Source organism: Dendrobates tinctorius, unplaced genomic scaffold, assembly GCF_039654945.1.
Source record: "Dendrobates tinctorius isolate UK_male_01 unplaced genomic scaffold, ASM3965494v1 ptg000116l, whole genome shotgun sequence".
Taxonomy (NCBI): domain Eukaryota; kingdom Metazoa; phylum Chordata; class Amphibia; order Anura; family Dendrobatidae; genus Dendrobates; species Dendrobates tinctorius.
In genome coordinates this window covers 26,293,314-26,319,393 of record NW_027361784.1, presented here as the reverse complement: position 1 = coordinate 26,319,393, position 26,080 = coordinate 26,293,314, and the positions used below count along the sequence as shown (strand labels likewise).

The 26,080-nt window shown below is 46.7% G+C and overlaps 1 protein-coding gene across 3 annotated transcripts in view; it reads right to left on the bottom strand.

The window, feature by feature from the left end:
* ATAD2 (ATPase family AAA domain containing 2) overlaps positions 1 to 26,080 on the bottom strand; it is a 78,383-nt gene that overhangs the window by 2,845 nt on the left and 49,458 nt on the right. For 2 of the 3 annotated variants that reach the window (XM_073590287.1, XM_073590288.1), the window contains exons 13-26: positions 24,920 to 25,008; positions 20,872 to 21,031; positions 20,286 to 20,376; positions 19,875 to 20,186; positions 19,358 to 19,490; positions 18,809 to 18,995; positions 18,089 to 18,274; positions 12,307 to 12,442; positions 12,031 to 12,227; positions 11,724 to 11,883; positions 11,432 to 11,554; positions 4,762 to 4,908; positions 4,086 to 4,397; positions 1,166 to 1,299 (exon numbers count right to left, since the gene is read on the bottom strand). In XM_073590287.1, the coding sequence (XP_073446388.1) occupies positions 1,166 to 1,299; positions 4,086 to 4,397; positions 4,762 to 4,908; positions 11,432 to 11,554; positions 11,724 to 11,883; positions 12,031 to 12,227; positions 12,307 to 12,442; positions 18,089 to 18,274; positions 18,809 to 18,995; positions 19,358 to 19,490; positions 19,875 to 20,186; positions 20,286 to 20,376; positions 20,872 to 21,031; positions 24,920 to 25,008 (2,367 nt within the window). Of the gene's footprint in view, positions 1 to 1,165; positions 1,300 to 4,085; positions 4,398 to 4,759; positions 4,909 to 11,431; positions 11,555 to 11,723; positions 11,884 to 12,030; positions 12,228 to 12,306; positions 12,443 to 18,088; positions 18,275 to 18,808; positions 18,996 to 19,357; positions 19,491 to 19,874; positions 20,187 to 20,285; positions 20,377 to 20,871; positions 21,032 to 24,919; positions 25,009 to 26,080 lie in introns of those variants that run through there. The other variant, XM_073590289.1, reaches the window with a different exon arrangement.

The window sequence follows — 26,080 nt, the reverse complement described above, 5'->3', positions numbered from 1 at the left end:
ATGGCTTTTATTGCGAAGGGTGAAATCCGTGGTAACTAGAGATGAAAGAATACATTTGAGTGGAATTTAATTTTCTAAAAATCCACATATGCCAAAAATTTTTTTTTTTTTTTTTTTTTTTTTTAAATTACAGTGCAGGTTCAGGAAAATTGTGGGTGTTTGCAACGTAAAAGGCCATCAATCAAAATGTATATATATATAAAAAAAAAAAAAAAAACAAAAAAAAAAACCCCCGACTTCCTTTCTGGCCCCTCACTGCCACCCATCCAACCCACATCACATCTACGGATCGCTGTTGGCCGCAATGAAATCCCCACAAAGGTCATGGCTCACACTGAGATCTCCCTTTGCAGGTGCATGATCAGAACCTTTCCTGGGCCTAACACAAACCAAGTGCAAGACACATGATGAGTATAAGGATTATGTTTACATATTACATGTATTATACTCCTGGATCCGGGAGGGACCACTCTTCCATGGTGTGTGTGTGTGTATGTGTGAAGGAGAGAATGGCTAATGAAATCAATTCTTAACCTTACATAAACCAGTTTAGATGTAGTGTGACATGGTGTTTGCATCCTGGAACAACCACCTGGTACGAATCCTTGGAATGTGAAAATGATACTGAACACTGAAGATTGAATACTATACATGGAGTGGACCTAACATGGACCAATCACAGACTGACACCATGGTTCAGAAGATTGTGCGACGCCTTTTCCTGTCTGATACATGATTCTTTGTTCTAATAGTAAAGTTCAGTTGTGTGCAAGCTCTGACAGAGAGAGGAGTATATATCTGACTCCGATGTACGTCTTCTAAGCATGCACTCGGTTCATTTTTATTACGTCAGGAACAGGTAATCGCTAAGATCTCACTTTAAGAGATCACCCCCACATGTGTACAGATTTGCAGCCACAAGTGTCCTGACTAGAACTCCAAATTACACCAGCATATATGAGGCCATTGAGATTGGGTCAAGACACTGGCAGCCATTCAGTCTCTAAATAGACTGTGAAACTCAAGTGCTTAATGCATTTAAAGTACAATTATAAAAAAGCAAGCATTTAGCAAACGTTAAAAGCAGAGTTTAAGGCTTCAATCTTGATGAGCGATCGGTTAATACTTTTGGACATTACAAAAAAAAAAAAAATGAGGAACTTACCTTGAGGTGCTCGTGATTGACGTTTAAGGTTGGTGCTGGCTCAGAAAGAATATCCATTATTTTATCAACGCTGATAAGGTGCTGCTGCTCCACCTGCATTTGTCTCCCACGGGTCATCCGCAAAATACACATGTCTAGTGAAAAAACAATCAATTTTTTTGATATATATATATATATATATATATATATATATAAAAAATGTGTCAAGAACAGCCATCTCATTACTGTAACAAACAAGGTTCATATTCCACAACAGGGGGTGGCAAACAAGTCTGAAATCTCCATTGTATACAGACTAGCTGCGGCATTTGAAATAAGTAAAGCTCGACCAGAACAAACTTTTCTATTAAGCTTCATTAAGGACACAGGAAAACCATGGCCTACACCAGAACTCTGACAACAAGTATAAAAAAAAAATAAAAAATAAAAAGTTGACTCCTTTTCAGCGGGTTACAACAGCTTGCTGGCACCAAGCTTCATTTCAGCTAGGTATCAGAAGAGACAGACACGGGTCTGGGTTTTAAACCTATTTTTCACTTTTAGTACTTTTTTTTTTCCCCAAAGTTTTTCTCTGTGCTAACCAGCAGAAGGCCGAAGGTGGATGTGTCGAGTTTAAGAGGCCACAGTGACTAAAACCGTGCATTGATGACAATGTACTACACATCAACATCACAGCAACACCAGGTTCTTTGGAAATCAATGGAGTTTTTACTGTATTTATACTAGCTAGAAACAGCGGCATTCATCTAGATATAATAAAAACAAATTACAGAATTTTTTGCTTTATAAGGCGCATGTAGATTTTAGAGGAAAATATGAAAAAAAATATTTTGAGCCAAATAGTGTAAAATACAAAAATCTGTGGAAGACACTCTGTTGTGTGTGTGGGGTCTGTGAATTACAATACAGTGCCTGCAGTACTGTATGTTGTGACTACCACCCCCCTCCTTAGCCTCATGAATACACCTACTTCTGGATATACTCTGAAAGATGAGGGAGGTGGTAGTCACATTTGCAATAAACACTTTGGACACTATATTACAGTGTATATTTACACTAAATATGGCTAGTACCCCCATCATCCTTCAGAATGTACCCGTTGATGCAGTATATTCTGAAGGATGATGGGGGTTGTTTGCTCACCTTTTCTAAAATGATCTATGACTTGTGAGTTCCGTAGTTGCAACATTAAATAGTGTGCAGGGACAGATATGTGATTGGTGGAGGCAGCTCAGCAATAGTTCCTTCCACCAATAACTATCCATCCGTGCAGAGGAGGAGGAGAATCTATATTCTAACCCTCCTCAGCTTTAAGCCTCCTTCACACGTCCCGGTCTCCGGTACATGTAGTGACAGTTTTGACACGTACCTGAGACACTGACACACGTAGACCCATTCAAATGAATGGGTCTTTGCACATGTCAATGTGTTTCCACGGACAGTGTATCCCTGTGCCCACATATAGACATGTCTGTTTTTTACCCTCAGCACGGGTGGCAAAACGCCCCGCACACATGGAGAACACACATGGATGTCATACGTGTGACACGCATCAGCACCGGGGAAGGAGCGCTACAGTAAGCGCTGTTCCCCGGCTCTCATCCTCCCCTGCTCTGCCGGCGATCAGCGCAAGCAGAGGAGAATGATGAGAGTTATATTCAAGTCAGAACAATGACAGCAGGTGGGGGCTATTGGGACTATTACTCCCATCATCAGTCACCTGCTGCCGCTAACAGTGACAGCAGGAGCAGATGATGGGGTTTTCTTCCGTCGACGCCTGAGATGTAACTAAATAATTGAATTAAAAACCAGCGTGGGTTCCCCCATACCAGCCTGGCAAAACTCACAGCTGGGGGCTGCAACCCTCAGCAAGGCTAGTTACCAAGAATAGAGGGGTCCTCAGGCCGCATTTTTTAATTGATTTAAAACAAACAAACAAAAAAAAAAAAACAGCGTGGGGTCCTCCCCTATTTTTGGACAACCAGCCTTGCTAAAGCAGACAGCTGGGGGCTGGTATTCTCAGACTGGTAAGGGGCCATTGATATAGGCCCCCAGCCTAAAAATAGCAACCCGCAGCTGCCCATAAAAGGCACATCTATTAGATGAGCCAAATCTGGTGCTTTGTCCGGCTCTTTCCACTTGCCCTGTAACGGTGGCAAGTGGGGTTCATATTTGTGGGGTTGATGTCACCTTTGCATTGTCCGGTGACATCAAGCCCACGGCTTAGTAATGGAGAAGTGTCCATAAGACACCTATCCATTACTAATCCTATAGTTGGATGGTAAATAAAGACACAGCCAGAATAAAGTCCTTTATTTGAAATAAGATTAAACCGTTATCTATTTCAATTTAAATGCCTAATTCTAACGAAGCCCTCGTTCTTCTGTAATAATTGTAAAATAAAAACAACCATAAACCATACCTGTCCGTCGTTCTGTCCCATTCCGTAATCCATGGCTGGGGGATAAACCGTTTTCAACCTGGACGGTGTCAAGAAGTGACCGTCCAGGCTGAAAACCACTGGTGAATGCTGTAGCAAGCACAGCATCATTGATCAGCGGTGACATCAAAGAGGCAGGGCCGAGAGCTCCATCTGCTCCGCATCCATTTTCCTGTAGAAATCGCATAGAAGCAGGTGCTGATGGAGATCTTGGCTTTCCTCCATCCGCGTCGAGAAGCTGGACCCCAGAAGAATGGGGGCCGCTATATGCCGCCACCGCAACACCCCCTGCTCTGGGTCCGCAGCATCGGTAAGAACAGTGTTCAGTTTATAAGACTCACCCCCATTTTTCCCCTAATTTTGGGGATCATAAAAGTGCGTCTTATAATCCGAAAAATACGGTTTCTTAGGTTATTAAACACTAAAATCAGCAAAAACAAATTAAGTGCAACTACAAAAATGGCAATTTACGAGCTGTACCGTTCATCTCCGTATGGTCTCCACTCTCTGTAGGTGCAGGATTTTCCACAGGTACCTCAGATGTAGGTGAATCCTTGGTAGGAGAGGCTTTTGCGGTTTCTTTGGTCACATCTCCACTTTCCACATTACCATTCTCTGCCTCCATTGACGACTCGTCTATTAGCTCTAATTCAGTCTGATCTAAACTGGACTCCTGGAGCTCGTGGTCGGCGTCGCTTCCATATTCTTCGTTCTTTTCAGTCCGAGGGATCTTTTTCTTTTTAGCCAAACAACCAGAACTCCAACGACTCTTCCGCTTATGTTTTTTTTTTCCTTTGAAAGGAGTAAAAAAAAATTACTAAAAGCCTATCAAGATTCAGCAAATAGCTGAAATTAGACCAGTTAATTTTCTGGATCAGACTACACTAGGGAGCACATCATATTACATGGTGGCGGACAATGTATAGGAATGTGGGGTGTTAAAGCATAAGAGATCTGCAGCGAAGATGCCAAACGGTTAGTGGCGATTTAAATTAATAGCAGTGCAATGAATGAAATATGCAATGAAACACCTGTAACTTCGCGTTGTGTATTTTCTGCTGATTCTACAGTGTAACACATACATGGCGTGAGAGACGTGATCATAATTTGGCCTCACAATTTTTCTGTCTCAAGATTACAAAAATATCCAACACACCTAAGTTAGGAGTACTTGCGGTCACAGGTACCACTGATCGACACCTTCTCTCAGGATTTTCCAAGTCAGTTTTATTCCCATCCTGAACTGTAGCAGTTTTAGGAAGCACATGGTAATAAGATGGTATGTACTTGGAAGATGAAAAGCCTAAAAAAACAATTTTAACAAATTAAAGCACAAAGCTGTCTGCAGTTCACATAGACCCTTTATTCAACATGTATGGGGTAACAGTGTGTATCATTCACACAAAGTTTTGATTGGTGGATGTGGAGGTGCAGACACTGCAGTATGATTCCCTAAAAATGGATCCAAAGTTTCTTGCAGAGCCAAGCACGCAGTTTATGGATCTACAGAAAGTCTTTGTATTTGGTTCATTCAAGAAGCTTCACCAGCTTTCTGGTGTAAAACTCCTTAAAATATTGTTAACATTTTGAAAATTGAAATTTTTACGACAGTCTTGGGGCGCCCTGCCAAAGTGGGGAGAAAGAAGCGAAGCCTATGTGTAAAAAGGCAACAATTTGCGCCACAATAGTGGCAAAATTTAAACCTGTTACAAAGATGTGCAAAAATTCATTAGGAAGCATGCACCTCTTCATGAATTTGGAGTGTCTTACTACATCATTCCTTTCATTAAAGGGAACCTGTCACCGGCTTTGGTCGATATGAGATATGACCACTACCTTTCAGGGCAGATATACAACATTCTATAATGCTGTATATAAGCTGCCAACCAGACCTGTGTGAGAAGAAAACCACCATGGTTACTTACCGGTAGCCGGTTTTTCCGGAACCCATGACAGCACCACCTGAGAGAGGGATCCGCCCCGCCAGGACCCTACCGAGACATAAGGGGCGGCACCTCTCCCCCACTCCAGTTGGGTTACAGAGCATTGAGAGGACTTCCCGGTTAGTTACATGTTTAATCCAACACCACAACACTCAAAAAACACCCTACTAATTGTGCACACCCATATGGTGAAAAGGGGGGGGAATATACGGGTGCTGTCATGGGTTCCGGAAAAACCGGCTACCGGTAAGTAACCATGGTGGTTTTCCCTTCACCCATGACGGCACCACCTGAGAGATTTTTGGAGATTCGAAACACCTTAGGGAGGGACCACCGCTTGCAGCACCCTCCTACCAAAGGTTAAGTCAGCAGAGGAGGATAGATTCAACCTATAGTGCTTAAAGAAGGGTGAAGGTGAGGCCCAGGTAGCGGCCTTACAAATCTGTTCGATCGATACCTCTGCTTTTTCGGCCCAGGAGGTCGCCACGGCTCTGGTGGAATGAGCCTTGATGCCGTCAGGAATCGGGATACCACTAGCTGTGTAGGCTACACTAATGGCCTCCCTAATCCATCTAGCAATAGTCCCTTTTGAAACCCCATAGCCTTTCCTGGCACCCTGAAAAGCTACGAATAGGGACTGGGACCTCCTCCACTGGCTAGTCCTAGATATGTATTCTACAAGAGCTCTCTTAACATCTAGATTATGGAACTTTTCCTCCCCCAGATTTTTTGGGTTCTCGCAGAAAGATGGAAGGACAATTTCCTGGCCCCGATGGAACTCTGATGCTACTTTGGGCAGATAAGCGGGGTCTGTTCTTAACACTACCCTATCCTGAAAGACTTGCGTATAAGGTGGATTTACTGATTGAGCCTGTAAATCGCTTATCCTGCGGGCTGACGTGAGGGCCACTAACAGGATTGTTTTTAGAGTCAGAAACTTTAGGGGTAGCTGATGTAATGGCTCATATGGATCTTTTGTAAGGGCCTCTAGCACTAGGTTTAAATCCCAGGGGGTTATCCGGGGTATTGGGATAGGCCTAGCTCTATGGCAGGATTTAATAAATCTGGCTACCCATCTATTTGATGCCAATTTGCAGTTGTAGAGCGCCCCTAGTGCAGACACCTGAACTTTAAGTGTGTTCACTGCTAACCCCATCTGCAACCCCGATTGTAAGAACTCCAGGATGGCATTAATCGGGGGATCTTTCCCTAACGGCCTACCTAAGAACTGCAGGAACTTATTCCATGTTCTGCCGTAGATGTTAGTCGTCACTGGTTTCCTACTCTTTAGCAGGGTGGCCACCAACCCGGGGGAGAACCCTCTATCCGTTAAAAGCGACCTTTCAAATTCCACGCCGTCAGATGGAATCCTTTGACCTGAGCGTGGAATATTAGACCTTGAGATAGTAGGTCCGGGATTTCTGGTAGAACCCATGGATCGGAGAGGGACATCCTTCGTAGTAGCGCAAGCCAGGGCCTTTTTGGCCAAAATGGAGCTATTAGAATCACCCTGGCCTGATCGTTTCTGATTTTCCTGACAACTGTTGGGATCAGAGCCACTGGGGGGGGGGGAACGCATAAGCTAGTCTGAAGTTCCACTGGATGTGCAACGAATCCACTGCCCATGGATTTATTTTCTCTTGGGTTTAGAGAGCAGAACCTTTCTGTTTGCCTGTTGTGTTTGTTGGCAAAGAGGTCTATCACCGGTTTCCCCCAAAGCTGAGTTATTTTCTGAAAAATGGACCGGTTTAGCGCCCATTCCCCCTGCTTCAGGGTATTGCGACTCAAGAAGTCTGCCTCTATGTTTTCTGCCCCTTTTATATGTAGGGCTGTCAAGGAGTGTAGGTGTTCTTCTGCTCTGCTCAGAATGTCTGTCGCCGCTTCCATTAAGGAGTGTGATCTTGTCCCTCCTTGGTGGTTGATGTATGCCACTACTACCTTGTTGTCTGACATGATGCGTACGTTTCGACCCTGGAGTAGCGGAATGAAGTGACTTAGGGCCTTGCTCACTGCCCACAGTTCTCTCAGGTTGGAGGATGCTTCCCTTTCTTGACGCGTCCAGGAACCCTGACCTATGATGCCCCTTAGGTGTGCCCCCCACCCCGAGGAGCTTGCATCTGTTAAGATTATATCTGACGCCTGTCTGTCCCACGGTATTCCCAAGGTCAGATTTTTCTTGTCCAGCCACCAATTGAGAGAGTCTCTGGTTTTTAAGGAAAGCTCCAGCTTTCCTTCTAAACGCCCTCTTAGCGATCTTTGTGCTGTTAGTATCTCCCACTGGAGTTGCCGGGTGTGAAACTGAGCCCACCTGACTGCCGGAATACAGGATGTTAGGGTACCTAGCAGGGACATTGCTCTTCTTAAGGTCATACGTGGTTGGTTTTGGCCCGTGAAGGTCAGATTCTGCACCTTTTCTATTTTGGACTCTGGGAGCAGACACTGTTGCTTTTCTGAGTCTAGTACGAATCCTAGGAAGGTCTGTTGTTTTAGGGGTTGCAATTTTGATTTTTTGAAATTGACTATCCACCCTAATTCCTGCAAGGTGTTGATCACCCGGGTCAACTGCTCTGTACAGTGGTCCTCTGAGCTGCCTACTATGAGAAAATCGTCCAGGTATGGTATTATGACCGTGTCGTGAATCCGGAGAAAGGCAGTCACTTCCGCTATGACTTTGGTGAAAACTCTCGGGGCTATAGATATGCCAAACGGAAGAGCCCTGAACTGAAAGTGTCTTAGCGTGCCTTGAATATAAAGTGCTACCCTCAAGTATTTCTGGAAATCTGGGTGGATAGGGATGTGATAATACGCATCCTTTAAATCGACCACGGCCATGAAGCAATCTTGGTGTAGCAGCTTCACCGCCGTAGTTACTGATTCCATCTTGAAGGTCGAGTTCCTTATCCATAGATTGAGCCGTTTGAGATTTATGATTGTCCTGAAGGTTTGATCGGGTTTTTTTATCAGAAAAAGGGGTGAATAAAACCCCTTCCCTTCCTGTAGGTGTGGTACCTCGGAGAGTACCCACTTGTCTATCAGGCTCAGGATCTGTTTCTAAGGCCACCTGCTCTTCGGTCACCTTCCTGATGGGTGTGATGACGACTACGGATTTTGGCTGACGGATGAAGGGAATTTTCAGGCCTTCTGTTAGGATGGTTAGGATCCAGGCGTTGGAGGAGATCTTCTCCCAGGTTTGGAAAAAGAGTGCCAATCTCCCCCCTACTGGAACACTGGCGTCACTGTGGCGACTTTCTTGAGGTGGAGGTGCCTCCACCAAACATAAATCCCGATTCCTTTTATCCTCCCATCTTCTCCTGTCAGCGGGAGGGCGCCCCCTATTGAATCTTCCCCTCCGAAAGGGCTGTCTCCTCTGATCCATAGGAAATCTGGGGAAGCCTTTTTTCTTATCGCCTGCTTTCTCCAGTATATCGACCAAGTTTTTGCCGAACAAGAATCGACAGTCGCAGGGGAGAGAACATAATTTGGCCTTGGACTGAAGGTCACCCGGACAGCGCTTAAGCCATAACGCGCGTCTAGCAGCATTTGATAGTGCCGCTGCCCTGGCTGTCATCCGCATAGAGTCCGCCGAGGTATCGGCCAAAAAAGCTGCTGCCCCGTGCAAGAGATACATCTCCGATAAGATTTTCTCTCTTGGGACCCTTGAAGCCAGCTTTTCTTCTAACTGCTGCAGCCAGATCATGAGGGAGCGTGCCGTACAAGTACCCGCTATCGCCGGCTTTAGTCCTCCTGCTGTCGCTTCCCATGCGTGCCTCAAATATGAGTCCGCCTTTTTGTCTAGTGGGTCTCTAAGAACCCCTGCGTCTTCCAGGGGCACGGCCGACCTTTTGGAGGATCTGGACACCGCTGCATCTATTTTGGGGATTTTGTCCCATATCTCTGCATCCTTATGCTCGAAGGGATATCGTCTTTTGGAAGTGGATGGAAGGGCCCCCGATTTCTCTGGCTTTTTCCACTCTTTCTCTATAAGTGCCTAGATCTTCTCTTTTACCGGAAAGGTCCGTTTTTTCCTCTCCTGAAGCCCCCCAAACATAACATCCTCTAGGGTTTTAGCCGCCTTTTCTTCCTGTAGGCCCATTGTAGCTCTGATGGCCTTTAGGAGGGCGTCTGTGTCTTCTACAGGGAAACATGGTTTACCCCCCATGTCGCTGTCTGAGGAGTCTGAGGAGGATGATTTTTCCGCCTGAGATGACATTGACGCGGAATCCAAGGGAGAACTAGGGGGATCCTTCCTGGTTTTTTTCCCTTTTTTCAATAGGGACTTAATCGAGCCTTCCATTTCTGACCTTAGGGCAGATATTAGATTGGCTGCGAAACTAGGCGCTTCCTCCGCCATAGTCCGCTGAATGCACGTAGCGCAGAGATCTTTTTGCCAATCTCTTGCTAGGGGAGATTTACATATAGCACAATCCCTATAGTTCTTCTTGCTTCCTGCTTTCCTAGGTCTTTCCAACAGGGTGAAGCATACAACAGAAGCCCTATTAACATAAATGCTAACATTCACGAAGATCACTCACCACCCGAAATCAAGGGTACCGGACTCGGAGGCTGCGTCGGGGCACGTGACCTGCGTTCTTTGGATCTTGCTGAATCCCCCGACCTGCGGCTGGGGCGACTGCTGCTGGAATGGCTTCCATGCTTTCTGCCAGAGGGCTGAGAGGGAGGCAGGGACGCTGAACGTTCCTGCTCTGACTCCATGTTGCACCGCCGTCTGCTGCCGCCTTCCTCTTTAAATACCGCGCCTCCGCTCCGGTGAGCGTCTCTCCCCTCCCCCCTGCGACCGACCGCTTCAGAAAGCCGGCGTCGCACCGGGCGCCATTACACCGTCGCCCTTCTGACGTCAGCCGGCGCACCCAGCATGCAATGTGCCGCTGACGTCAGCGGCCGGAAGAAGCCAGCGTCTCTCCCCTGCTATGGGGATCGAGATGCGGCGTGCGCGAGGGGAGGGCGGCGTGGTGGGGGCTTCCCGCAGACCCCGGGGATCCCACCGACGCCCGCACGAACCCGGCACCCCGGAGGGCACAGGGACTGCGCATCCAGCACCCGACGGCCGGCGCTGCAGGTGAGACACCTGTTCTTCCTGCGCCGGGACGGGGCTGGGTCCATTTTCTGCCCATGACAGGCACCGCCGACCGTGGGGTTCCTTCCAGGACAGGAACCCAACTGGAGCGGGGGAGAGGTGCCGCCCCTTATGTCTCGGTAGGTTCATGTCCTGGCGGGCGGATCCCTCTCTCAGGTGGTGCTGTCATGGGTGAAGGGAAAAATAACTTACTATACTCACCTGCACGACAGTCTGGTCTGAAGTGTGTCGCTCTTCTTTGTGCGGCGCCTCCCATCTTCTTACAATCGCCGTGTTCCTTGCTTCATGTGGAAGACATGTCCCTTTGTCATTCAGTGTCCGATGACATGGCGCTCCTGCACTGGCGTACTGCTCTGCCCCGTTGAGGGCAGAGCAAAGTACTGCAGTGCACAGGGAAAAAATCAAACAGGGTAGAGAAGTACACCTGTGCAGGAGCGTGATGCTGAGGAAACTGTGGATGACGTAGGGATGAGCCATCCACACGAACCAAGGAGGACAGTAATTAAGAAGGGAGGCGCCGGACCAAGAACATGGACACCCCTTGGGCCAGACTACCACGAAGGTGAGTGTAATATAGTCCCTTTCCTTCTCTTACAGGTCGGTTTGGGGGCCGATATCCAGCATTATAGAGTGCTGTATATCAGTCCTGATCCTGAAAGGTAATGGTGGTATCTCATATCGGCCAAAACTGCTGACAGGTTCCCTTTAAAGTTGGCATACAGAGGGGGGGGGGAAAAAAAAAAAAAAAAAAAAAGTTTGCGCATTTATCTACATAGTGCAAAAGTTACCTCTCTTCTTGCGAGATTCCTGAATTTCTTCGCAAAGCTTTTCAAATTCTTCATCCAGCTCTTGCTTTATTATTGCATACGTAGCATCTCTTAGCGCGCAGGCTCTGTGGCGGATTAAACGGTCTAAAAAGGGATAAAAGATCACCATGACTCAATTAAACATACGTACTTTACCACAGAAAGTCCATAGTACACGTGTTCTCCCACCAGTAGTTTAAGACTGGGTGTATGGTGGGGAGACTGGAGTTGAAGCTTCATCCAGTCCCACAAGAGAACAAAAGAGAAAGCTTACCTCCAGGGTTTGTGTCAGGATTGTACTCAAGGGCGTTGCTGCATATCAGATCTACATCCTTTAAATATTCCTTTATGGTTTGATACTTATGTAAATCAATTTTGCTTATAACAGTGGAAAGGTCCATCGGTTGTGCGATCACAGTCACGTAGTCAGGAACCTGTCAAAAGAATATAGAAATTTGCTTTAGAAAGCGGAATTTAATGAATAAAAACCCAAAACATTCAGAGACAGATGTTCTGCCAGCAGCTATGCTCCAGCCCCAACAGTCACCCAAACAAGCACCAATATTCTTCAATGCATTTACCTCTTCTAGGTCCACTGGCTTTGAAAAAGCTCTGAAGCGTTTATCAATAGCCAACCTATGAGTCACATCCCTAAGGAAGAGTCGCAGCTCACGAAGAGTGTCTTCTTCCTGTTCCTCCAATCTTTTCAACTCCTCATGAGTCAGCTCCCGTGGTTCAGGAGGGGGAGCCACAGGCAAAACCTCCAGGGCCTGCAAAACTAATTGGAGAAACACGTTCACATCAAGATTAAACCTGCTTCGATCAAATACACCCAAAAAGACGCAGATATTACTAACCGGCTTTTTTCTTAGAAGTTGGAGGTTTGGCAGCTTGATTTAAGATAAGATCCTCAAAGAAAGCTATCCGCTGCTTCTTGCTGGGAAGGGGAACGTGAAACACTTCACCATAATCTTCTAGGAAAAGTTCTTGAAGCTATGAAGAAAAAAAAAAAAAAATCTTGCGATTTTTGCTGTATCTACACAAAACAAAAACAGGGATTTGTGTGTACACACCATAAAATCCATTTTTCCGAGCCACTCATTGGGGGACACAGGACCATGGGTGTATGCTGCTGCCACTAGGTGAATATAAAAAAAACTTAGCTCCTCCTCTGCAATATACACCTACCACTGGCTCCAGCCCGAACCAGTTCAGTGACAAAGCAGTAGGAGACCATAACCATCAAATACAGGTACAACATGTCAAACTAAAGAACCAACATAGCCGTCAGGCAAACAGGGTGGGTGCTGTGTCCCCCAATGAGTGGCTTGGAGAAAAGGATTTTACGGTGAGTAGCCAAAAATCCCTGTTTCTCTTTCGCCACATTGGGGGACACAGGACGTCCTAAAGCAGCCCAAGTGGGAAAACCAACATAACAGATTAAACCCCACTAGAGGTGCGCTACCGCCGCCTGCAGGATCCACCTGCCCAGGTCCACATCTGTTGAAGCCTGAGTATGGACATTGTATTGCTTCAAGAATGTGTGCAGACTGGACCAGGGTGCAGCCTTGCAAAACTGTAAAGAAGCGCCCACCGACCGAGTGGAGTGTGCCTTAATCCCCGCTGGGATAGACTTGCCTCTTACGCTGTAAGACTCTTGAATAACCAAGCAAATCCACCTGGCTGTTGTAAACTTTGAAGCGGCTAGTCCCTTAATGTGACCTTCAACAAGCACGAACAATGCGTCCGTCTGACAGAAAGACGCTGTCAATGAGACGTACCTTCTGACAGCTCTCACTAGATCCAGAGTGTGAAGAGCCCTCTCACACGGTGTACCGGTGCCGGGCAAAACAAGGGTAGGACAATGTTCTCTTTAAGGTGAAAGGAGGAAACCACTTTGGGCAAGAAGGGCAGAGACGGCCTGAGAACCACTTTGTCCCGGTGAAAAATTAGAAAAAGGAGTTCGGCAGGACAGGGCGGTCCGCTTCGAAACCCACCTTATTGACATTACCGCAACAACAAAAGTGACCTTCCATGAAAGGTGGGCTAGCAAAACTTCCTGCCGAAGGGAGATTCCTGTAGAACACCTAGGACCAAGTTAAGGTCCCAGGCATCCAAAGGTGTTCTTATAGGGAGGTATCACATGGGCAACCCCCTGCATGAAAATCCTCACCTGCGGCTTGGAAGCGATCCTGCAGTGGAACAAAACTGACAAGGCGGAGAGCTGACCCTTGAGAGAGCTCAGCGCTAGACCCGGGTCCAGGCCGAGCTGAAGGAACTACAAAATGATGGGAATTGAGAAAACCAGAGGACGACAACTGCAGTCTCTGCAGCAAGCAGAAAAGGCTTTCAAGGTGCGGTGATCGATAAGTACCGATATTGGCTTCTGAGCGTTAATCGTTGTGGAAACTACCTCTTGTGAGAAACCAGCTTGGGTTAAGAACCAGGATTCAATGGCCAGGCCATTAAATCCAGGGTCCCTGCGTTCTGGTGGAAAAATCGGGCCCTGGGAGAGTGAATCTGGTTGATCGGGTAGTCGCCAGGTGACGTCGACGAGTTACACCAACTGTGCGTACCACACCCGGCATGGCCAGTCCAGAGTGACCAGGTTCACTGGGACCCCCTCCGCTCTGATCTTCCTGATGACCCTGGGGAGTAACTGCAAAGGGGGAAACACGTACGGAAGCCAAAAACGGACGCCATGGAAGAACTGGTGCGTCCAACTTGATGGTTTCTGGATCCCGGGACCGGGCTACAAACTCGGGCACCATGGCGTTTAACCTTTAAGCCATCAGATCCACGTCAGGGGTCCCCCCCAGGGATGACAGATCTGCTGGAAGACCTCCGGATGGAGAGACCACAACAGCTGAGGCAGTCTGCCGCCCAGTTTTCCACGCCCGGATGTGAACTGCCGAGATGAATGAGTGGTTTGGTCTCGGCCCAGCAGAGGATGCATCCCACCTCGTGCATTGCCGCCCTACTGCGGGTGCCCCCGATAGTTGATATATGCCACGGCCGTGGGTTATCCGATTGAATTCGGATTGGACGACCCGCCAGATGATTGAATCGCTGCAGGGACAACTGGATCAGCCGAGTCTCCAGGATGTTGATCGGAAGGAGAGACTCCTGAGGTGACCAATGCCACTGGGCAATGTGGTGACGGAAGACAGCTGCCCAATCAAGAAGGCTGGCATCGGTAGTGTCCACCAGCCAAAGGATCAGGAGAAAGGATTTCCCCTGGACGAGAGAAGACCATAACATCCACCACTTGAGTGCTTGTTTGACCTGCGGGGACAAACGGCACAGGCGGTTGAGGGAGAACGGGATCCTGTCCCAGGCTGCCAGAAGCACATGCTACAGAGGACGGAGGTGTAGCTGAGCGAAGGGAACAGCTTCCATGGCCGCCACCATCTTGCCCAGGACCCTCATGCAATTTCGGATGGAGCGAGGATAAGGGCGGCACAGTGCCCGGGCTCCTTGATGAAGGGCTAAGACTTTGTCTCGAGGGAGAATCACCAACACTCGAGGTGTCCAGGGTCATTCTTAAAAAGGAAATCTAATGAACCGGGATGGGGGGAGACTTTTTCAAGTTTATCTGCCAGCCCAGGCAATAAATTGCATCCAACGTGATGCGGACGCACTCTGCGCAGGCTTGGAAGGACGGCCCCTTGAACAGGAAGTTGTCTAGGTATGGCAAAATGGGTGCACTGGCGAAGTCGAAGGGCAGGGCTGTGAACTGGAAATGTTCCTCGTGGACAGCAAAATGCAGGAACTTCTGGTGGGAGTGAAAGATCGGGATATGAAGGTAATCATCCCGGATGTCAATGGAAGTACCGTGCTCACGCCTCCGCTTTGGGGGGGGGGGGGGGGGGGGGAACACACCATGCCAGGGGTCGGAAAACATTCTATTTTATATCAGAAGGACACCAGGTCCCGGACCCATTTGTCGTTAACGACAGAGCCGGGCATGGCGAAAACTGAGCTGACGGCTGCCTACTCTACTGGTATCGACCGCATAATGCCACAAGTCATTTGACAGAATTTATGGGACCTGGATCCCTTGGATCTGGACTGCTTGGGTCAACTCTTCCACGACTGGTTGGTCTTATACGAGACTCGGAAACCCCTGTCCTCCTGAGGGGAGCACTCTGACCAGGAAGAGTTGGTTGTGGTGGACCAACCAGAATTGCTGCTAAAGAACCAGAAACATGTCTGTTGCTGGCGGCATAATTGTTGTCTTTCTGATGGGGGAGGAATTTACTTTTCCCTTCTGTGGCGTCAGATCAGCTGATCCAGCTTCTCTCCGAACAAACTACCACTCTGGTAAGACAGCGAGGTTAGGGACTTCTTGGATGCAGTCCGCTCACCATTCCTTGAGCCATAGTGCCCGCCTAATAGATACCGTGGTTTAAGGCCGAAAGCGCAGCGCAGTTAGCCGCGTCCAGGGATGGGTTTACCAAATAATCCCTTGCCAAGGAGAAGTGATTTGCCAGACTCGCTGCCTCCGGGGGACCCTGTATGGTCCTACTGAGTATCTGCCCAGGAGACCATGGCTTTGGCTACCCATGTTGCGGCAAAGGAGGGAGAGAGGCCCAAACCCGAAGCCTCAAAGACCGAATGGGCAAGCGAGATACAGGTGAATTTAATTGAGGGGATTCCACCCATTTCTTACGCAGATCCATGAGAAAGGGTATCTCGCCTTAAAAGGCTTCTGCCCTGTGAAGCGTTAGTGCGGCGGCACAGAGAACGGCTGGACAATGTCATGAAACTCTGCGTGATTAGCAAACACCCTACGAGGATGTTTGGTCCTTTTGAAAGATACAGCGTGGTCCGGGGTAGAGGTAGATTCCTCGTCAAACTTTGGTTGTCGGCCTCTAGGAGACTATCCACCTGACTGATAATCTGGCGAGTCCAGTTCGAGGGGCCTGTCAGACTTGTACTCAAAGAGTATTGTTTGCTGCAAACTCCCGGTGAGCGAGAAACGGAGCTCACAGATGCCGAGGCGTGAGAAGGTCCGGGAGACATGCTATGGGTCCGTTTTCTAGATGCCTGTGTGTCTTTGGACTGAGAACAGCTCCTACAGCTGGCAGACCCGTGTGGTAGAGGAACCCTCTAAGACAGGCAGAAGGCTGCCCCTACCCATGCAGGGATCATGAAGGGACTCAATCACTTTAGCTAGAGAAGCCATGAACTATGAAAGTGAGGAAGCCCACTCAGGGGGACTAGGTATGCTGGGAGTGCATTTGGGATCACAGGCTTTGCACAGTGGAGTTTTCTGTCCCCGTGGCAACGAGGTCTGACAGGTGGTACATAAGGTGACAAACACTGTTTTATCAGCCTTCCTGGATGTTTTAAAGACATGGTTTACCCCTGCCCCAATAGGGAGAGACGTGGCTAATCTCCACATATGTACTGCAGAGAAGGGCCAGTGTATATAGCAGCGCATCACTTACCCAGGGGTCCTGTGGCCCCATGAGCGATCCTCCTGGTGCCAGGGATCCACTGGGATTGTTGTAACCAGACTTGCGGCAGCGCAGGGAATCTGATGCAGAAAAGGCTCCCAGAGAGGCGGTCGGCGAGTAAAGATGGCTGCCGGGGTTAGGGAAGGCACTCTCGCTCTGAGCGACAAGTGCCAAACGGGTGGGCGGAGCCACCAGCTTGCAGCCTAGCACAGGCCGAAGCCAGGGACTAAATCTAAGGCTGGAAAAGCATCTGAGGAACCGCGACGTGCACTGCGGGAGCTCTCCAGCCGATTTGACCCAGGCAATCACCTCTTCGTGGGATGACCATGTCCAGAGCAGAAGAAACGCAGAGCTACAGCTCTGCCTGCAGATCAGGGGGCTGCAGTAAGGATGGTGCAGGAAACCTCAATCCACCGTCCCTTTGTCAGGGAGGTGGAGAGGGACCGTTCGCCTCCTTCCATCACCGCTATTCTGTCAGTGGTGATGCAGTGGGACGCCAACAGTGCCTCTGTACATCGTAGGGGTTAACTCCCCTAGGATGGGACAGGGCTGTTGTCCGGCTGTAAGCCTGGCTTCAGAAGGGGGTACATGGAGGCGACACTCCATGTTCCTGTATGATGCTGGTGCAAGGAGAGCGGTGCCCTGAAGGGACCCGTCACCCCTAAAATAGCTCAGGCGTGGCTTGAACGGTGCAGGAGGGGGTATGTGGAGGCGACACTCCACGTTCCCGCCTGTTAGTTTGGGGAGATCGGAACCCTGAAGGGATCAGTCGCCCCTGTAATCCTTGGGAAAAAAAAAGAAGTAAAAAATAGAATAAAAATAAAATATCGTCTGAAGACCAGACCCATGTGCCTCCTACGGACACTAAGCATGAACTGGTTCGGGCTGGAGCCAGTGGTAGGTGTATACTGCAGAGAAGGAGCTAATTTTTATATTCACTTAGTGTCAGCTTCCTAGTGGCAGCAGCATACACCCACAGTCCTTGTGTCCCCCAATGTGGCAAAAGAGAAAATAAAATTAACTACATCTAGGGCATAAAAATAGTCCCATAGACATCTACTGCATATTTCCAGATCATCTCCCCCCCTCCAAGTAAACAGATGACTGCATAGGAAATTGTGGTCTGGATTGTGCCTAGTGTAGAGGGCTAGCATCTATAAAAGTTCTCTTCATTTACCTCGGAGGGAAGATCACCATAATTGACATCACAGGTTGCAAGAAGAAGAATTGGAGAAAACGATGGGATGTTCTTGAGTAAAGTGATGAACGTTGCCTTCAGCGTGTAGCCGACCGTCTCCCACCACAGATGAATGTGTGGAATATACAAGATGCTCGGGGCGGTTCTTTTTGCCTCACGGAAAAGCTATGTAGAAGTGGAGGATGAAAAGTATATGTGCAATTTTAAAATATTCCATTTCAATAAAATGACCTACTGAAGAAAAGATCTTAATATTCATATAGCAAAAACAACAAAAAAAAAACAACACACAACCTCTTTTTGCTACATGACATATTACTACATCATCTAGTAGTTGTGGGTATATCACGTGGGCTTAGGTGCAAAGCTGGCACCACACCAGGCTGGCGTCTGCTGTGTTTTACAGTTGGCACCTGACACTAAGAAGCGATAGGAGCTAGCTCAGATCTCTGCTGCTTATCCAGTGAAATGCTGCAGCACTGAAGTTGAGAGACCCACACACATCCCCCACATGACAACAACGTAAGCGTTCCTGTGTATGGGAGAGTCTGGGAATCAATTGTTCCGCTGATCATTCGGCGGGCATCTTTCAGCTGAAAGCCATCTGAAGAGGTAGGAGCGCTTAAGCCTTTGAAATTTCATCTCTACTTTTAAAGGCAAGATCTTTGTGATTTCCTACATAAACACCCTCGTCATTACCTGTGCACAGTTTTCTTCTGGAGACACGATACTGACACCGAAAAGAACGGCCAAGTCCAGTGTGTATACAGTGAATTTCTCCAAAGCGTGAATGACTGCTGGAGCCAAGTGTGTCCCCTGACCGAGACCAGGACATCCTGAAAGCAGCATCCTGGGTCTGTAACATGTCGGCTGTTGATTTGCATTACTGCAATAAAACCTCAGAATTATTCCTCATACATAGATGTAATTTATAGGGTAGGTCTCACACTCGTTAACATTGAAAACTGTAAAACGCTCGTAGAAATCAGTGAATTGCAGATCTTAAAATAGAGGAATTTTTATTGTATACTGCTTGTTGAATGGGTCATGAGCAATCACTGCAGTTATTAGCGGTAGTCCAATATGTGCAGTGCTTACAAGATTTTTTCCAATCGAACCTGCAAGTACAGCTCTGTAGCCAAGAGGATAGCTGGAGCCATTACAGCCCCCAATCCGACTACACTCCTTTGATGCTGCACAGACAAAAAGTTACCCAGATCCAAAGATCCATTACCGTACAATACTTACACACTGAGGTGAAGAAACAGGCGACTTTCTTTTTGGTTGTTGGTGACCTTGTGAACAATCCCGTTTTCAAACATGGAGGGCTGCTCATCATCACTGTACAGCAAGTCCTCATCCAGCATGGCGCTTGAGGATGCTAAACAAAAAAAAAAAAAAAAAAAAAAAAAAAGAAGAAAAACCATTAAGCAGAAAAGAAAAGAGACACAAAAAAAAAAAAAAAGGCTCAAAACTACCAAAATAAATTATTGAAGATGTAATACTAGTAATTATCAGTTTGTTAAGGTTTTCTTCTCACTGAGAACCAAATTACTAGAAATTTTATATCTGAATTTGCAGATGAAAATCCACAGAGGATGAGATTTTGATCAGATATTTCCCAAAACTAAAAGGAAAATAATTTACTAAATGTTACGTTTGTTGTTGCTGCAATAAGATTAAATCCATAACATTTTACAATCGTATTTTTCTGAGGGCTCAGTCGTCAAAATAAACATTCTCTTCGAATATACGGTTTACACACCGGATTCTTTGCTCTTGAGTCCTTCATCTGCGTGTGGGAAAACTTTCCTTAAGGCGACCAGGATGTTATGTAACGTGCTCTGCAGCAGAGGCTGAATAATGGAGGGCAAGGCTTGGCCTGGAGAAACCACCGCCCTCTGTGAAGCCGGCACAATTTTCTGCATGGCTAATATGAAGTCTTTGGCAGTCATTTTAATAGTAGATATATCTAACAACAACTTGTCTGACGTGGTGTATATCTGAGGGTAACGTCTGCGGAGAGCACACAGCGCTGCCTCAGCACACACGGATTTTATATCGGCACCACAATACCCTTCAGGGGGAGAGAAAGCAGGAATCAATTACCAAAAACACAAATGCAGGGCTATGCTTAATACTAACATAACAAGGACTTAAAAAAAAAAAATCCTACCAACGCATTTCTCAGCTAATTCTTGCAGAAACATTTCTGATGGTTTGGGGTTCCACTCTTTGGTATGAATTTTAAGAATTTCCAGTCTTGCCTAGTAATATACAGAAAGTGTTTAAATCGTGAGGTTATGACCATAGAAAGTGGGTAAAATTAAACAGAATTTAATGCAAATCACACTTATGAAACATTACATACAACATTAATCATTGAATTAACATTTTTTACATGACTTGTGTTTTCCTCTTGCAATTCATTATCTGTTTTGTGCCTTTGCAATCTCATCATCAATTTTCTTGTTTGTCACAGAAGGCATATTTTTTCTTTAATTCATCATTTGCCACTTTCTAAAGATAAATTTGGGATATGCAAATGTACGCCATAACCCCTTGACTTTTTTGTGCACTTAATGGCTTATGTGTGACAATTTCAGATATTTTTCTCCATTTTGATCAAAAAAGAAAAAAAGAAAAAAACAAAAACAAAAAATAAATAATGAATGGGAGTCTGTTATTTTAACAATGTACAGATTGCCTGCCAGGAGCAGCGAGTCAGTGTGGGCATCCTGTACCTTTAGGGCACCACTTACATCTCTGTCTGGCAGGTTGAAAAGAAATTCTCTGTCAAATCGTCCGGGTCTCCTAAGGGCTGGATCTATGGAGTCAAGTCTGTTGGTGGCTCCTATCACGACGATCTCGCCTCGACTGTCCAATCCATCCATTAGAGCCAGCAGCGTGGATACTATGGAGCTGACATTAAAAAGAAAAACATCTTATTGTATGTTTTCAAGATTAAAATATCCATAACTATTTATAGTTGTAATCTAACATATTATAATTCAGCTATAATAGTAAATTAAGGGCATAAACCACCCGAAAATCCCCTAAAGACTTGATGCTCTTGGTTTTTAAAGGGAACGTGTCGTGTCACCAAAACAAAAATGGCCCAATTTTTGCTTTTATTTTATACTTTATTTTCCTGCGGTTTTCTTTTCTTTTTTATCTGCCATACACATTTCCAGAGATATGGGCAGTTTAATTTAGGGTCTTGGCAAAATACTTCCCCTGCAGACAATGGACTAAACCAGTGTAGATTAGTGTCACCTAGAAAGCAGACACAGGCCGTCCCTAACGTTGAGTCGCTGTCAGTCGGTGCCAGGGTGCTTTACTGGTTTTTTTATTCTAATCATTTCGTCTTGCCCATCTGGAAATTCAAGCTGTTCACCTAACGGCCCCAACTACACCGCTTCATAATGTAGTGTCTGGTTCCATTGTAGCCTCTATGGAAACCTGAGAATTGGTCCTCTGTGGGACATTTTTGACGCCCATCTCCATCATTCTCATTCAGTCGTGGCTCCCCACTACAGGCCGAGTGTTCACAAAGATCAAAGCAGCAATAGTGGCTGTCATGTGCCATGGGGATTTTTGTCCCCTTCATGGATGACATTCTTACCTAGAAATGGTGCTCTCCAGATGGACTGAAGCATCCCGTGGAGCCTGTTGCCATTTCCCAGCTTCGGCATCGTGTCCTGGGGCAGATTGTTACTGCTGTTGAGAACGCCCTTTGCTCGGTTTCCTCATGCAGCTTGCCCTCTTGTCTCATTGGGACAAAACCAAATTTTCCCAGGGGGTTTGGTCTCGTGGTGGTTCTCTACCCTCCTTTGCCTCAGCCGCTCTGCTCTTTGCTATTCATTGGCAGATAGTGACATGAAACACCAGTCTTCTATGCAGGGAGCGGACTTACCGAGGTCTATTGTAAGGGAACACCCTTTGAATCCCATAGTCCTCAACATCCTGGAGCTCAGGATCACTATTCTATTCATTCTCCATCAGGTCTACTCGTCTGGATCCAGTTAGACAATGTCACTGCCAACTGTAAGTGCGGAACGTTTTGTCCTGCAGCCATGGCAGAGGCCTCTCAGATTCTTGTCTCTGTAGAAAAAAAATGCAGCAATCTCAGGGGCTCATATATCCGCAGTGGTCTACTGGGCTGCAGAAGCCATGACGGGCTATCTGTGGGTAGGCAGTCTCTTTTCTCCCGGATGTCTTTCAGCAGATTTGACTTTGATGGAGCGCTCCAGATGTCAACCCGATTCCATTCAGACTGAACGAAAATTGTTCAAGTTCAAGTCGAAAGGGGTTTTAGACATTTGTTGCCCAGGACTGAAGCTGAAGATACTAGTACACTGAAGTAATCTGTATTTACCAGACAGTTTATAATGCATTTCTGTCAGGGGAATTGTAAAAATCTGTGTGTGAAGACATAATAGTGGTTTTGCCAAAGGAAGGAAAAGATAGAACTAACCGACTCCTATAGACTCACTGACATCGGATGTAAACAAATATTGCCAAAAATCCTCGCAAAGCTCAAGGATGGCAATTATTTCAGTAGTTCACCTCCATCAAGTGCCCTCAAAGTCAGCAGCCATTAATTTGTGCAGATTATTCCTCAATTTACAAGCAGCAGAGGCAGATCCCATGCATAAGACTATGCTTTAACTAGAAACCAAAAAGGTACTTGCCAATGTGGAGTGGGGATTTATCTGGGCCAGGCTACAAGAGTTGGGTTTTGGTCCCAAAATTATTAGGTGGATAATGCTACTATACAAAGCACTGACTGCCAGAGTGAGGCCTATGGGGACATTTGACAGCTTTGTGCTTCACAAAGGTACGAGCCAGGGCTGTCTGTTATCTCCATTACGATTTGCCTTATTAGAAAACATCCCAGACTAGAGGGCTTTAAGTATGGCAACAAGGAAGAAAGGATCGCCCTAAACACTGATGATCTTGTACTGTCTGGTTCCTAACGAAGATAATAGGACAGTCTGGGACCTCCTTGGTGCTCACAACGAAATGGTCAAAATCTGCAACAATTCCCTTGGATGCAGGAGATATGATGGGGCTGGATAAGATATTTAGATTTCTGCACTATTGGAAAGTTTAATATACTATCTATATTACAAGAGACTAATGATTATACCCCTCCTAAATCTGAGTCCTCTGGTAATCAACTCTAGAAATAAAGTTAGAGATTTGGGGGAAACAACTGGAATTGGCTCTGGGTAGAACAAATCTTAACATGTGCCTCATGCCCTCCATCCTTTGTGTCATTCACAAACAACTTCCCAAGTCTGTATTCCCAAGTCTTAGTTTAGTAAAATGCACAACATCTTCAGAGACCTGTCTGGAAAAGAGGTAATCCAAGAATAAACCTGGAAAAATTACAGCTACCCAAAGATCAAGGTTTAGTGCTGCCACATGGTTGGGGATATTTTCTAATGTGGCAATTTCAACACTTTAGGGTATGTGCCCATGGTAAGTAAACGCTGCGTACAGCCACAGAGTCCAGATGTTACAGCATAGTGGATGGGATTTCAAGAAATCTCATTCCCACTATGCGTGCTAAGACGCCTGTGGCTCTCCCGCAGAGACGGACATGTGGCGCGTCTTTGCAGACCGCAGAATGTCAATTTATCTTGCGGAGACACGAGTCTCCGCAAGATAAATTTCACCCGTACAATGTATTGGACACAGCGATTACGCACTGTTCAAAGAATACATGCGGATTCACCTGCATTCAATAGCCGGCTGCGCTTTGGACGTAGCAGACATGTGCTGCGTCAAAAGCGCTGCCAATTCCTGAAAGTGGACACATACCCTTAGAGGGTGGTCTGGAAACATCTGAGGGAGGGATAATTTGTTAGACCTCTTGAAGTCACATTAATTTAAGGTCACCTCAAGAGGTTTCCCTTCCCTACTTAAGGATAAACCATGGTGGGCTTGTAAGGCTTCCATCACTTGCATCTGTTCTACCATTCAGGAATTGTATCCGGCTAAGGACAAAGTGCATCTGCCAGGGGTTACCGCTCGCTCCACCTGGGCAGCGGGGGGCCTCCTGGGCAGTTCATCAGGCTGATACCTAGCCGGCCATACAAACTTTTAAAGTGTTTTTATCTTTACGTCGGTTGACATGAGTCCGAGTAGATAGGCTACTACAGGCAGTCACCTGGGTTATGGCTTGAGAGATCTGCCTTATATTACCCATCTTGTTCTTGGATTACTTCTGTTTCCCACCATTGTGACATTTCTTGTGTCCTCAAACAACTGAGAAGACGATTTTTAGTACTTAATGTAAAATCCCTTTCTAGTAGCTTCATTGGGGTGCACAACAGCTACCTTTTTGGGATGCTTTATTTCCATTGTGACCAATAACTGATTGCTCCGTTCTACTGTACTGTTCTTCGTTGTCACACCTGCTACTGCATTCTCACTAGCTTGTGTAGTCTGGGGTCTTCAGGTGGGTGTACTTCTGCAGGGGAGTAGCCGACTTATTTCTTAGTAGTAATTCTTACTGGTAGGATCCTGGTGGCAGCAGTGTACACCCACTGATTCCTGGGTTCTCCACCAATGAAGGCTATGAGGATGTGAGTTTGTTAAATCCCAAAAATCCTCTTATTGGGCGCAGTAAATAAAAAGACCCATATCTCTTGGACTGTATAGCAGATAAATATAAAAATATATAGTGATAAACAAAATGTACACACCATCCTTACTTGCAAATTTTTAGATTTAGCATTATTTAAAAAAAAAAAAAAAAAAAAAATTGTTGAAGTAACATTGGGAAGTTTTCTAGCATACCTGTGAATCTGGTCTTGCCTGCTTGACCGTACAGGAGCCAAGCCATCAATCTCGTCAAAAAAGATTATGGAAGGACGCATTTGGTAAGCCTATGTATAGAACAGAGATTAGAAACAGGATTTTTGGGTTGCTTACCGTAAAATCTGTTTCTCAGAGCCTTCATTGGGGGACACAAACCATGGGTGGTGTATGCTGCTGCCACTAGGAGGCTGACACCATGTACAAAAAAAGGTTAGCTCCTCCTCCGCAGTATACACCCCACCGACCGGCACTAATTTCCTCAGTTAGTGAGAAAGCAGGAGGAGAAGTAACAAAATAGAGTAAAAACAGGACAACTCAACTAACCAACAAACAAAAGAAAAGGAGTTGCAAAACATGGGAGGGTGCTGTGTCCCCCAATGAAGGCTCCGAGAAACAGATTTTACGGTAAGCAACCCAAAAATCCTGTTTTCCCTATCACTTCATTGGGGGACACAAACCATGGGACGTCCCAAAGCAGTCCCTGGGGAGGGAGAAGCAAACTTCCATTAGGTCTGTGAACTCGCCACCGCCGCCTGCAAGATCCTTCTGCCTAGGATGGCGTCCGCCGAAGCGTAGGTGTGGACCTCGTAAAATTTGGCAAACATGTGGATCAAAGACCAGGCTGCAGCTTTGCAAAGCTGCAGCGCGGAGGCTCGTGGCGCACCGCCCAGGAGGCACCCACTGCCCGGATAGAGTGAGCTCTAATTCCAGGAGAGGGCACTCGATGCTTGACCCAGTAGGCTTCCAAAATTGCCGATCTGATCCAGCGAGCAATAGTAGCCTTAGAGGCCGGCTGACCTTTCCGCGCACCATCTGGAATGATGAAAAGTGAGTCTGTCTTCCGCAAGGGAGTCGTCCTAGCCAGGTAGACCTTCATCGCCCTGACCAGGTCTAGCTTGTTCAAAAAGCGCTCAAGCGGGTGGACTTGACCTGGACAAAAGGACGGGAGAACAATGTCATCATTTAGGTGGAAAGTGGACACCACCTTAGGAAGGCGGGGGTCGCAGGACCACCTTATCCTGGTGCAGCACCAAGAAAAAGGGGGCGACAAGAACTTCTCTGAGAGGTTCAAAGGGTGAACCTTGTAGAGCCCTCCAGGACCAGATTGAGATCCCATGGATCCACGGGAGCGAGGTACGG